Below are 12,800 nucleotides of genomic sequence, written 5' to 3'. Positions count from 1 at the left end.
AACATTGACACCAAATTCTAGGGGTGGGAAATCTTTTGGAGGAAAATGATGGAAAATAGAGTCCGTCGAGTCGTAGAAGAAGTGAAGAGAGATAAAAGAGAAGGAAGGTTGTTCTTTCTCTTTCTCTGGAAAGTACAGCGGATGGAGTAAGAAAGACGAAGAGACGAAATATAGATAGAGATGGAAAGAGAGGGGGAACAAAAATAAAGGAAGAAAAGGACAAGGGAGAGAACTACTTGACAGCGAAATCCGTCGCGATAACTTAATCCCAGGATTACTCTTCTGCGGTTGGAATCCTTGCGGAAATCCGATCGTAGCCGCTTGGCGTTCCTGACGTAACCTCTCTCTCTCTCTCTTTCTCTCTTTTTCTTTCATTCTTTCGTTTACTTTCATCGCTACTCTTTCTCTCTCTCTCTCTCTCTCTCTTTCTCTATCGAAAAGGATAGGAAAGAAAACGGGACGAGCAACGTTGCTCGGTTTCCGGTTACTCGAGGCGCCTCCTCAGGGCCGGTTTCCTCCATTCTCGTGGCACGCCACCGGACGCGCCGCACGATCGATCGATCCTTTCGATTAATTCCGATTCTTGCTCGATTCCTCTGGCCCGTCGACACACCAACCCATTCCCCGTTCCGCCCTACCTCCTTCACGCACCGTTCCTCTCCGGTTATCTCGATCTCGAGTAGGGAAGATTTTCAACTCGCGCTTGTAAGCTTGATCAGGAGCGACGTTCAAGCTAACTTTGTTGTTGTTGCCTTTGCTTATATAGGTATACGTCTCGTTTTCTCTTTTTTTTTCTCTATCATTCTGTGTGTTTGTGTGTGTGTGTGTGTGATTTTTTATTATTATTCTTTTTATCAATCGTTACTTTTCTTTCTCTACGAACAACCATAGCGCGTTTTGTGTGTAATTTTTTTTTTTTTTTTTTTTTTTTTTTCATTTGGATCGTCGGTCTCTAGATCCAACGATCTAAGTCATTTTCTTCGATCTTTTTCTTCGATTTTCGTTCGATCGATTTATATATATATACATTTGTTTGAAATTTTTTCGTAAGTTTTTTTTTTTAAAGTTGGTAATCAAAGGTGTAATCAGAGAAATTAAAACTGCTGTTCGCAGGGCAGTCCTTTTCGATTATTTGAGATCACAAGAAAGTTATCTATTAGTTTCTTAAAAATTTGTCCGATGAACAAATTTTTAAAGTTCGCGATTAAATTCGAAAATAAGTGTCGAATATGGTACTTACGTACTGCAATAAAAATGCAACTTATATTGTGCCTAAGCAAATAAATTTTAACGTTCATATATATATATATAATTTTCCACTTTCCTGTTTTGTTTGCGAGTGGAAGAAAATAAAAATATGCGATCGAGGGAAGATAAAAAATCGGTAAACAAGAAGCCTTAAGTTAATAAGGATTACGATAGACTAGTAGAGAATCTAGTAAGTAAGTAAGTAAGTAAATAAGTAAGTAAGTAAGTAAGTAAGTAAGTAAGTAAGTAAGTAAGTAAGTAATTGTTTTGTTGGCGTTACGTACAGTACTTACAAAGCCGTGCTTGTCGCTGATGTTGTTCGTGAGCTTGAGTTTATGGAAGCTCACGACTTTCTGCATCCATTGTTCGCCACTGCTAGGTGAATCCGGATGAATATACATTCTCTTCGGCATTTCTGGATCAGCCTTACCGGCTACCATCCACCTGCTGCTCCGTCGAAAACGATCGACAGCAAACAGAAAAATAAAAAAAAAAGAAAAAATTGTTAATAAACGCTACAAAGATTTTATCTAGCATCTTTCGCGAGATATTTAGAATTAATCTGATCTAAAGATCTCGCGAAACGATCAATATTAATTATCGATATTAATTAACACCTCATCGATTGCGTTAATCGCGATACTTGGACATTGAAGTACTTCGAACTAATCATATTTATTATATCTATCGTTATATATTCCATTTCTTTTGCTTTTTAATTTGTATCGATTGAATGTATGCTTAATTATTAATTAGATCAAAGACGAAGCACTTAACGTTTCTTTCCATCTTCATCGATATGGCGTTAACGAATTTATAATTACTGAGATATCTAAATCGAGAGACAGACCACTTGGAACAGATTTGCATTATTACAATTATCGTTATATTTAACATTGTTATTTATGTTATCCAGATTACAATACGTTGTAAGAAGTTATTAGAAATCTATTAAAAGGATCAAAATTAATTCGTAAATAGAATAATAGGAACTCGGCAAGCAAAAATACGAGGGAACAATACGTGGATCGGACTCCGTTAAGGGAGGAGAAAAGAAATTCACGAAAAAAATAAAACAAAAAAAAAAAAACAAACAAACGAGAACAAAAAATTATATCAAATATTAATAAATCCTTTTAGGAAAAAAGATTGATACGAATGCGTATAAACAAGGAACCGTACGTCTGGATAAATTAAATGAAAGATCGACAATGGATCATGTGGAACTGATCTCTTTTGGAGAAAAACGAAACGAAAAGGGAAAAAGAAGAAGAAAGAAAAAAAAAAAGAGGAAAGATGGTGGGCGTTAACCGAGTACTTTTCAAAGTCTCATCGTCCTCACACGCGCAGGTGGGTCAGGACGTTCGGGCGAAGGTAACCCGAAGGAAGCGGAGGAACAAAAAAGAAAGTAAAAAAATATTATAAAACAAAAAGAAGAAGAAGGAGAAGAAGGAGAAGAAGAAGAAGTAGAAGAAGAAGAAGAAGTAGAAGAAGAAGAAGAAGAAGAAGAAGAGAACTCGTTCGACAAGTTCCAAAGTGGCCTGCGGTCGGCGGCGTGATGTAATCGTTCATTGTGGTCTGCCTTTCGATTGCCCGCCCGTGTAAGAGAGACGCCTCGCGAGAACTTTTCTTTTAGAAAAGGAGGAGAAGAAGAAGGAGGAAGACTACGAGAAGGAGGAGAAGGAGGAGGAGGAGGAGGAGGAGGATGAGGAGAAAGAAAGAAGAAGGACGTGCACTCGCGCGAGCCACTTCCAATAAAAAGATTTGGATCCATCCACCAAACTGATCCCCCTGATATCTCCCTGATATCCCCCTAATATCCCCCTGATCCCCCTGATCCCCCTGATCCCCCCTAACTACCACTACTATTCACTTTACTATGGATCAAGCCCGTTATTGACCCTAAATCATAGCGTAATGAACGTTTATTGCCTATACTCTATGTTGTCTCTTTTGTTGTTGGATCATTCGATAATTATCCTTTCTAATAATTTCATCCGAAAATATTTGGACACAATGCGATAATCGGGAAATAGAAATTACACGCTCGTCCTTCCGTCATGTTGTTTCTTTTTTCTCTTTTTCTTTTTCTTTTTCTTTTCTTTTCTTTTCTTTTCTTTTTTCGAGGGATGAGGCGATGGTTTCTTTTTCGCTTCTTTTCTTTCGTTAGAGCGAACGCAGGTAGATGTCAGTTTTGTTGGTGGTCGTGTAAAAAGAATAAAAAAAAAAAAAAATAAGAAATTGAAAAACCGAGATTCTAAAAGATACTTTCCTTTATTACGACAGGTCCTACGTTTTCATTTTATTACGATTAGTAATTCTTATCGTGTCAATTATACTTTTATTACGGCTATTGATATCCCAAAATTTCAAAATTGTTTCAAAAGAAAAAAAGAAAAGAAAAGAAAAGAAAGAGAAATTGACCAGTTTTATCCTGCGAGTGTTCTATTGAAATCGGATAATTTATATATATTTAAAGAAAAAAAAAAAAAAAAAAAAGAAAATAGAAAAAAAGATTTGTTTTTAGATACATTTTCTTCCTCTATTTTTTGGGAGATTTTTTGGGGGAGGTGATGAAGAACAGAGGATGGTGATGGGGATAAAGGATACGGAAACAATTTTGTTCTACGATTACCTTCCTTCCACTCTTCGTTCTCGTAGTTATCGCGAGGCATCATCTCTACTCGAGGCCCGAGCAATGTGAAGGCTTGTTGCGATCCCCATACTAGTCGAAAGAATTTTCCCAGAAAGTTACGCCCTCGCGTGATATCGTGAGAAATTGAATATTCTACCTTGTTTTTTGCATAAAACCTTTTGCCACCCTCACTGTTGTCTCTTCTAACATAATAATAATAATAATAATAATAATAATAATAATAATAATAATAATAATATATTTTCTTCGATTGAACATCCCTTTTTCACGGAACGTTTATCTCATATTCTCATTGTCCAAAAGAAAAAAAGAGAAAACTCAAAAATCACCAAAATATCGTCGTTCGATTAAACAAATAGATAAATGAATCGAATAAATAAATAAATCGATCAATCAATCAATCAATCAATCAATCAATCAATCAATTCATTAATAAATAAATAAATAAATATAAATAATCCGACGAGTATGAGGAATTGTTCGCAGAGCACGCTTCACACACTTTCAAGGAGAGTCTTAACAATTTCGATACTGAATGAAATATTCTTTTCATGGTTGAAAAGTATGCGGAAGAAAAAAAAAAGTGAAAAAAAAGAATAGCAAAAAAAAAAGGAACAAAAAAAATAGACGTGTATATAAAAAAAAAAAAAAAATTAGAAAAAAAGAATAGAACGATCCCATTGGATCGGCAAAACGATCGTTTGTATCGTTATTCCCATAAGATCTAACGGATCTATAAGATCGTTAAAGGCACCATATTTTTTATCACCTGTTATGAAACTTATATCGGCACTCGTCCGATGCCACGATGTCCATTAGCAGTATGTAGCTAGCTTGCCTGTCTAACCCGGACACCCTCACTTTATACGCGGGAAACATGCGTCTGCGAACAATTTTGCAATCGCAAAAAGAAAGACAAGGTCAATTAGTTCTACCGTTCACCGTTCTCTTTCTTCCTTTATATTTTAGTTTATTTCATTTCATTTCATTTCATTTCATTTCATTTCATTTCATTTTATGAATTCATCCGTTTGTTCGTTTGTTCTTTCGTTCGTATTATTTTCTCTTGCCTTCCATCATTGATCAACGACATATATATATACACACATACACATACACACATACACACATTTGTGTGTGTGTATATATATATACATACACACACACACATACACCTGTTACAACTCATCTCGAAAGATCCTGATGAATTTTCCTTTTTGTTATCCATCGCATCCTCTCGCATAGTTAACAAAAAATATAATCAACTGAATATCACGAGTGTTCTCGAAAGAAGCAATTTTCTATTAGCAAAATAATTTAATAGGCTGCAGTTTACCTTGTTGCTTCATGCGAAGAAGCTAACGAACAGAAAAAAAGTTGTTAGCTTCTCGGGATAATTAACGAACGAGATACCTGTATACATGAATGAACTTTTAAGAGATTTTTTTTTTTATTGTAAATGTTTCAGAGCAATTGAAAAAGATGATGATGTACGTGTTTGAATGAATGACGTTCATCAGGATCATTAAGACCAGTCGTCATTAATGTTGATAATAATTCTATTCTCTTTTAGCCTCTCTCTCTCTCTCTCTCGTTCTCCCTCTCTTTCTCTCTCTCTCTCTCGTTCTCTCTCTCTCTCTCTTTCTCTCCAAGTCTCTTCGAGCTAACTCGAAAGCTCTACCTGTTGTGAAACTTGTATCTGTAGTCATCAGCAGCAACGATGTCCAATAGGAGGATGTACTTGGCCTTGGCATCCAGACCGGAAACTCGGAACTTCATTTGAGGGAACATCTGCCTGGACCCCCGATCAACACCGAAAGTACGATATTACATCATCTTATCACATGAATTATTTCATCGGAAATTTATTCTTGCGATTAGTAGAATTATTGTCACTTGAAATAAAATACTTGCTTTTACGCAAACTGCGATTACGTTTATAATTCTATCAACGATCAGGTACAAGGATCTGTTGAAAAGATCGATTAAATTTTCTTAGCTATAAGAAACATGTTGATATTTTAGGTATTTTTTTTTTTTTTTTTTTTTGATGAAAAAATCGTATCAAGAGATCCATCCGTGATATGTTAAGTAAAAAAAAGTACTCTTATGATATAATCTGTCATTATTTATTATAATATTTATGATATATAATAAACGTTACAGAGAGATTAGGGTGAGGGGGAGGATCTATATATGGAATATCTGAAAACGATTAGTATAGCATAGAAAAATGCATTGCATTAATATATCGATAGATCGAACGATATTGTTTTCGTTGAGCAATCGACGGATCCAAGATTGATATACAGGTAGAGAATATCAAAGAAAAAGAAACATAGATACATTCAATTTGTTGTTTAGCAGAGTTACATCCAGACAAGTCGAGAAAATATTCAATTTTTAAGAATGAACGATCGGATGCTGAGTTATGTAGTTAGCTAAGTAAATAGGTATATTAATAAAGTTGTAGAAGATTAAAAAAAAAAAAAAAAGAAAAGAAAAAAATAAATAAATAAATAAATAAGATCGATTGTCAAAAAAGAGAAGAACGAATTATAAAATTTAGTTGTTTATCAGAGTTAGATAACCTCGAACAGGTAGGTACCCAGAAGGAAACGATCAAGAAATGGAATTTTCACGAAGTAGGAGAAACTACGTACGTAGGTATATACGTATAGGTGAATGATACATACGTACGTATATACAGAGAGAGAGTCGGTAGTGAAAAGTGGATTAAAAAGAAGGTCGACGACCGTAAGACGAGTTCTGCGGGAGCGTAGGGTCAGAAAGTGATTCGTGCGATCGTCATAAAGTAATCCGAGAAGCGCGTCGCTTCCTGTAAGATAAACTTCGTGGTCTGCTTCGTTGATGCGCTGGTGCTTCTCGAGAAAGAAAGAAAGAAAGAAGGAAAGAAAGAAAGAAATAAATAAAGAAAGAAAGAAAGAAAGAAAGAGAGAGAGAGAGAGTCACGTCGTCGTTGGTTCGAAGACGACAAGGATGCACGATGGAATCCTGAAAGGTCGGAATAGAAACGTGCACGAGTCAATCTCAAGTCCTGTCAGACGACGACGACGACGAAGACGACGAAGATGAAGAAGAAGAAGAAGAAGAAGAAGAAGAGGACGAGGACGACGACGACGACGATGACGACGACGAACGCCGGATGCTGGAAAGCGCCGAACAAGAAGAAGTAGAAGAAGAAGAGGAAGAGGAGGAGGAGGAGAGAAGAGTTGAGCGCGTTCCCGCGGAATAAAAAGCAGATCTCGTTTCATCTCTTTCTCTCTATCTTCAGTAAACATACATATATATCTATAGGTATGTATGTATGTATGTATGTATGTATGTATGTATGTATGTATGTATGTATGTATGTATGTATGTATTTGTACGCACGTGTATATACGTACGTGTATATAGGGTTAACCGAGAAATCTTCAACTTTCAGGATTTACGTTCGAAGATTATTGTTCTTGTATGAAATTAATTCGAAAAGTGAAATATATTTTTCCAGGAATTATTATATTATAGGACAGTTAAATCGAAGGTATTCTGAATTAATATATTTCTTGGAAGGGAAAGGAAAGTATCGTGTTTCTTTTTTTTCTCTATTTTTTTAAGTATATATTTTGGAGATAATGAAATATATCGATCTTGTCGCTAACGAAATTCTAATCATCAAGTAATTAGATTATTGAGATCAATGGAGATTTAATTACATCACTCTGCTTTTCAACAAATTGAACATTATTCTGTATATTCGTCTTAATCTATCAGAGAAAAGACACTCTTATCGATTACAACAATCATACACTTTCACATCCTATAAAAAAAAAAGAACAGATAGAAAGAGAAAAAATCAAAAAGAACATTATCCTACGACTTATAATTAATAAACGAAAAATTATTATTCTAAACATACAGATAATGCTAAAAAAGAAAAAAAAAGAAATCAAAATGTAAACGACACATACACATAACAGTAATAATTGACAATATCCTAAAAATATTTTGTACCTTGAAATCTCATTGTTAATATACAAAAAACCACCTCTCCAATCCACTTTAAAATTAAACTGGACGTCAGGTCGAACACAAGATGAATGATTCAAAAAAAAATAAAGTAAAATAAAATAATAAAATAACAAAAAAATACAAAAGAAATAAATAAAGAACGTAGAAAAAAGAAAGAAAATAGTTAGAAATAAAAAATAAAACGAAACGTGGAAAATTTTCTCAAGACGATACAGTCCGATTATATCGCAGCTATCGATATCCAATCGGAAGGACGTTTATTTGACTTTTATCTTTAATTCGAAAGAGGCTCTTCTCCTGGCTAATAGCTTTGGCCTCGACACAAATGCAGGACGTTTCTTTAACGAGCCGAAAACTTTAACGTCTAACCATTCGCACAGTCTTTCTTTCGAGTTCACCTCGAGCGTTTGTTAAAAGCGAGCGAAAAAGAGAATCTTTCTGAATAAAATTACCTACGACAGACCTTTACCTTCCTCCTCCTTCTACTCTTTCTCCTCCTCCTCTCACCCTTTCCTAAGACATCTTACGAGAACTTTGTTACCTTCTTCGCGAGCATGCTGGCAATTACGACAGAAAGAATGAGAGAGAGAGAGAGAGAGAGAGAGAGTTGGGTAAAGTAATGTAAAAAACTCGTAAAGAAAGAAAAGTAAGAAAAGAGAAGGAAAGAGAAGAAGAAGAAGAAGAAGATGAAGAAGAAGAAAAGGAGAGGAGGAGGAAGAAGAAAAAAAAAGAAAGAAAAAAAAAGAACCTTAAAGAAAAGCTACCCTCTGGAAAGACATCGACGAAGCTGAACGAGAGTCACGCCAGTGGAAATTCTCACAGGTGTGTGCTCTCTCACACCCCACCGTTGGTTCAACCCCTCGTTTAATACGCACAAAACTCCTTTCGACTAATTCGTTTTAAGCTAATTTTTTAGTTTCTTCGTTTATTATCATTTTTTCCTCGATATTTTTGTTTCCTCTTTTTAGCTCCTCGATAACTACTTTGTTACTTTTTACAGGCTGATTCTCAAAGGATATGCGAATATTATGAAAAGTTTGACGTTTGGTCAAGATGATATATATATATATGTATGTGTATGTATGTATGTATGTATGTATTTATTGAACGAATTAATCGAGAATTAATTAATTAACAGATCGTCCATTAAAATGAATCCAACGATTTTTTCTTTTTTTTTCTCTCTCTCTTAAATCCAATGAACATTTTCAGATATATCGAGAGTTCTTTACAATAAAATTTTCGAACTTTTTTTTTCTCTCTCTCTCTTTTAACAGGCTCCTAACTCAAATCATTGCAATATGATTACGAATAAATTTGTACAAATGAATTTTGAGAATATCTTACGAGTAGAGATTGATTTGAGATTTGTAAATTTGTTCGACGTCGATCGCGTCTCGCCGGAATCGACGTTGACGATAAAAAATTATTTCCCGCCTGAAAGAAACGGAAAGAGGGGGACAACAGAAAAGAATATTAAAGAAAAGAGAAGGAAAAAGAAAAAGGAGAAGAAAAAAAAGAAAAAAGAAGAAGAAGAAGAAGAAGACGAAGAAGACGAAGGAAAAAGAAGAAGAATAAGGAAAAGAATGAAGAAAAGAAAATATATCTCGAGCGAAGTTTGCGTATTCTAGGAGTTTCGCGTCGGCCAAAGACGCGAGTGCTCTTACGCGTTACAACGGCGGAGGCCAATTACGGTAATTAGCCACAACCATAAACGAGTCCTCGTGAGAAAAGAGAGAGAGAGAGAGAGATGGAAAAATGAGAAAGAGAAAAAAGAGACAATACGATAGACGTACATACACGCGCGCAAACGTATACGCAGGAAATTATAATTGAAACTTTGGGAATAAATAATAATAATTTACGAGTGTAATCGGTAATCGATAAATCGAAAAACAAATCTATATTTTTATATACATGGGAATATTAAATTCGATAAAAAGTGTTATATTCTATTTTTAATGATTGTAAAAATTTAATTAATCTTCCACTCTTTACTAATATGACTAATAAGAATCAACTTTTTTTAACAATATTTTTAAGAATGTTATACATATATATATATATATATATATATATATATATATATATATTGATTGATAACTCATATTTCTAATAAGAATGATAAATTAATTATATAATACCATTGAGAGATAGGCAACTATCAATCGCACATAATTTTTTTATATAATTCTGTATTACGATAAATCGGTAGATAATAATCATAAAAGAAAAGAAGGAATAAAACGAAAAGAAAAATAAAATAAAATAAAATACATTGAAAAGAGAAGAAAAAAGGAAGAAGAAGAAGAAAAGGGGAGAATAGAGGGGGAGGAAATGAAGGAAATAAATATAAACGAAAAGTGCTCGTCGGAATACTGTTTATCAAATCGACAAAGGTGTATATATGATCCAGATGAACTCGAGATGCAGAGATGCAGTACGAACAAGAAAAGATTTCAAAGGAAACGAAAGAGTGACAGAGATAGAGCAAGATAGAAAACGAGAAAGAGAAAAAGAGAGAGAGAGAAAAAGAGAGAGAGATGTTGAGAAGAAGAAAGAGAGAAGAAAAGAGGAAGCGGCTCACCGCAGGGATTTTTGGTAGCATCTGCCTACTGTCCGCCCGTTCGAGAATTTTCCGCAACGAGTAAAAAGAAGACCGAGAGAGAGAGAGAGAGAGAGAGAGAGAGAGAGAGAGAGAGAGAGAGGGGGGGAAAAAGAGAGAAAAAGAGATAGGAGAGGGAGAGAGAAGCACTCGTTCGCGATAAACGAGACATATTCACATTCACGATCGAGGAGGCTGAAGGATACTAAGCCGGATTATCCAAGCTCTACGAGCCAAAACAGCCTCCCGCGGGAGGACACGAGGGGATGATACCTATAGGTATATATATATATATAAAAAGTATGTATATGTATTCTATATATACGATCCTCAAATCGAAAACTCGTCCTACCGAAAGAGAGAGAAAGACTATCTCGAAAATAACCTACGCGAAGAGTCTATCATATTCTCTCTTTCTTTCTTTTTTTTTTCTTTCTCTCTCTCTCTCTCTCTCTCTCTCTCTCTCTCTCTCTCTCTCTCACCCTCTTTTTTCTCTCTTTCTTTCTCTCTTCTCTCTCAACCTTCGAAAAAGCAAACCGCCCTTTTGCTCTTTCATCCTTTCGAACTTTGATCGCAGTTTTCACGGATCTTAACCCTTCGTATATATACATATATATATGTGTGTGTATATACACGCGTTCGTGTTGGTTTTTTCTCGAGATAACTTACATTGGACATTTTTGTTAAAACGAAATTTGGATAATTCTTATAGGTGAAATAAATATTGTGTCATTCTTTCTCATGGGAATCATTTCAAGAAAATATTACGTACGATTGTTACGATATGATTAGTATTTATTCTAAGTATGTATAAGGTACCTATGATTTTAAATCGATTGAATTATTATATTGCTAAAAAAAAAAAATAAAAAAAGAAAGAAAAAAAAAAATAGAGAAGAATGAATAGAAATAGAAAATAAAAACGAATAACGTTAAATCATTCAACTTACATAATTTTTTCATATTTAGATTGAAGTATTAAGGATATTTTAATAACGTAAAACGCTTATATAATACATACAAGTGTCTGTAAACGTTATCACACATTTGAAAACCCTTTCCTTAAAGCTCATATTTCTTTCTTACAAAGAAAGATTCTTCTTTGACAGACATTATGACTTCCTAAATTCGGCGATTTTCTAAGCAAGCCTGTCACATAATTTCTATCCTAGTTCGAGTGACTAACGAGCGGCAATAGGAATAAACAAATTATCGTGTATATATATATATACACCCATACATGAACGCACACACATATATATAGCTAATAGTTGAACGCATCCGTTGAAAGCTGTAAATCGTCTGATAAAGAGCGATAATAAACAAGTTGCCTTTGAAACTCGTCCGGCATCTCGTTCTCTCTCCCTTTCTCTCTCTCTCCCTTTCTCTCTCTCTCTCTCTCTCTCTCTCTCTCTCTCTCTCTCTCTCTCCATCCTTCTCTTTCTAACAACAAACGCTGCTTGCTCTTTCGTATCGTTCGAAACTATAACTTTGAAAGTCACGATAACGATGAAAGAGTACTTGCTATGAACGAGAAATCTTCAAAAAATCGAATATTACCTTCTAAATATTCTCACGAAAGAACGAGAGAGAAAGAGAATCTCGTTCTTTTTATTTTTATTCTTCTTTCTTTTTTCTTTTTCCCACTCCCCTCTCTCTCTCTCTCTCTTCGCCACTATGAAAGAAAGGGCGTAACCCCATGACATTCTTTCCTATGCTCCGTAAACCATCGGCAAACCTTTGGAGGATTTAATGCTTTCTCGTTTTTACGAGATTAAAGAAGACAAATTTAGGACGCCCTCCAAGAGACGGACCTTTGGGAACAAAATTTAGAAAATATCTTTTCAAAATGTACGCGTGGATTAGAGAGGTAGTGGGAATACGTAATCTCGCGACATTTTTCTCTCGAAAACAAATTATCGTATTGTGATTCTAAATAATTACAAAAAGAGGAAAAAAAATGCAAAATGAAAATTAAAAAAAAAAAAGAAAAAAAAGAGAAAAAAAAGAGAGGAAAAAAAGAGAAAAAAAATAGAAAGACAGAGAGAGTATATGTGTGTACGTATGCGCGTGTTTAGCGAAAGATAGAGAGAGACGGAGAAAGAGAGAGAGAGAAAGAAAGATGGGAAGGAAAAAAATTGATGTAATTTCCTGGCAGGTTCACCGATGCGTACGATGATCATCAACGACGACTACATCGACGACTACATCGACAACGACGTCAAGATTTAATGACGTCAACGAGCGACGAAGCAG

The 12,800-nt window shown here is 34.8% G+C and overlaps 1 protein-coding gene across 5 annotated transcripts in view; it reads right to left on the bottom strand.

The window, feature by feature from the left end:
* Positions 1–12,800, bottom strand: part of LOC127068405 (optomotor-blind protein) — a 117,184-nt gene that overhangs the window by 67,601 nt on the left and 36,783 nt on the right. For 2 of the 5 annotated variants that reach the window (XM_051004536.1, XM_051004538.1), the window contains exons 3-4: positions 5,586–5,699; positions 1,533–1,695 (exon numbers count right to left, since the gene is read on the bottom strand). In XM_051004536.1, the coding sequence (XP_050860493.1) occupies positions 1,533–1,695; positions 5,586–5,699 (277 nt within the window). Of the gene's footprint in view, positions 1–1,532; positions 1,696–4,673; positions 4,788–5,585; positions 5,700–12,800 lie in introns of all 5 variants that reach the window. The other 3 variants (XM_051004539.1, XM_051004537.1, XM_051004540.1) reach the window with 3 other exon arrangements.

Source organism: Vespula vulgaris, chromosome 13 (genome assembly GCF_905475345.1).
Source record: "Vespula vulgaris chromosome 13, iyVesVulg1.1, whole genome shotgun sequence".
In the NCBI taxonomy this organism is placed as follows: Eukaryota; Metazoa; Arthropoda; class Insecta; order Hymenoptera; family Vespidae; genus Vespula; species Vespula vulgaris.
The sequence above is the reverse complement of the archived record's forward strand: the minus strand, read 5'-3'. Positions and strand labels throughout refer to the sequence as shown.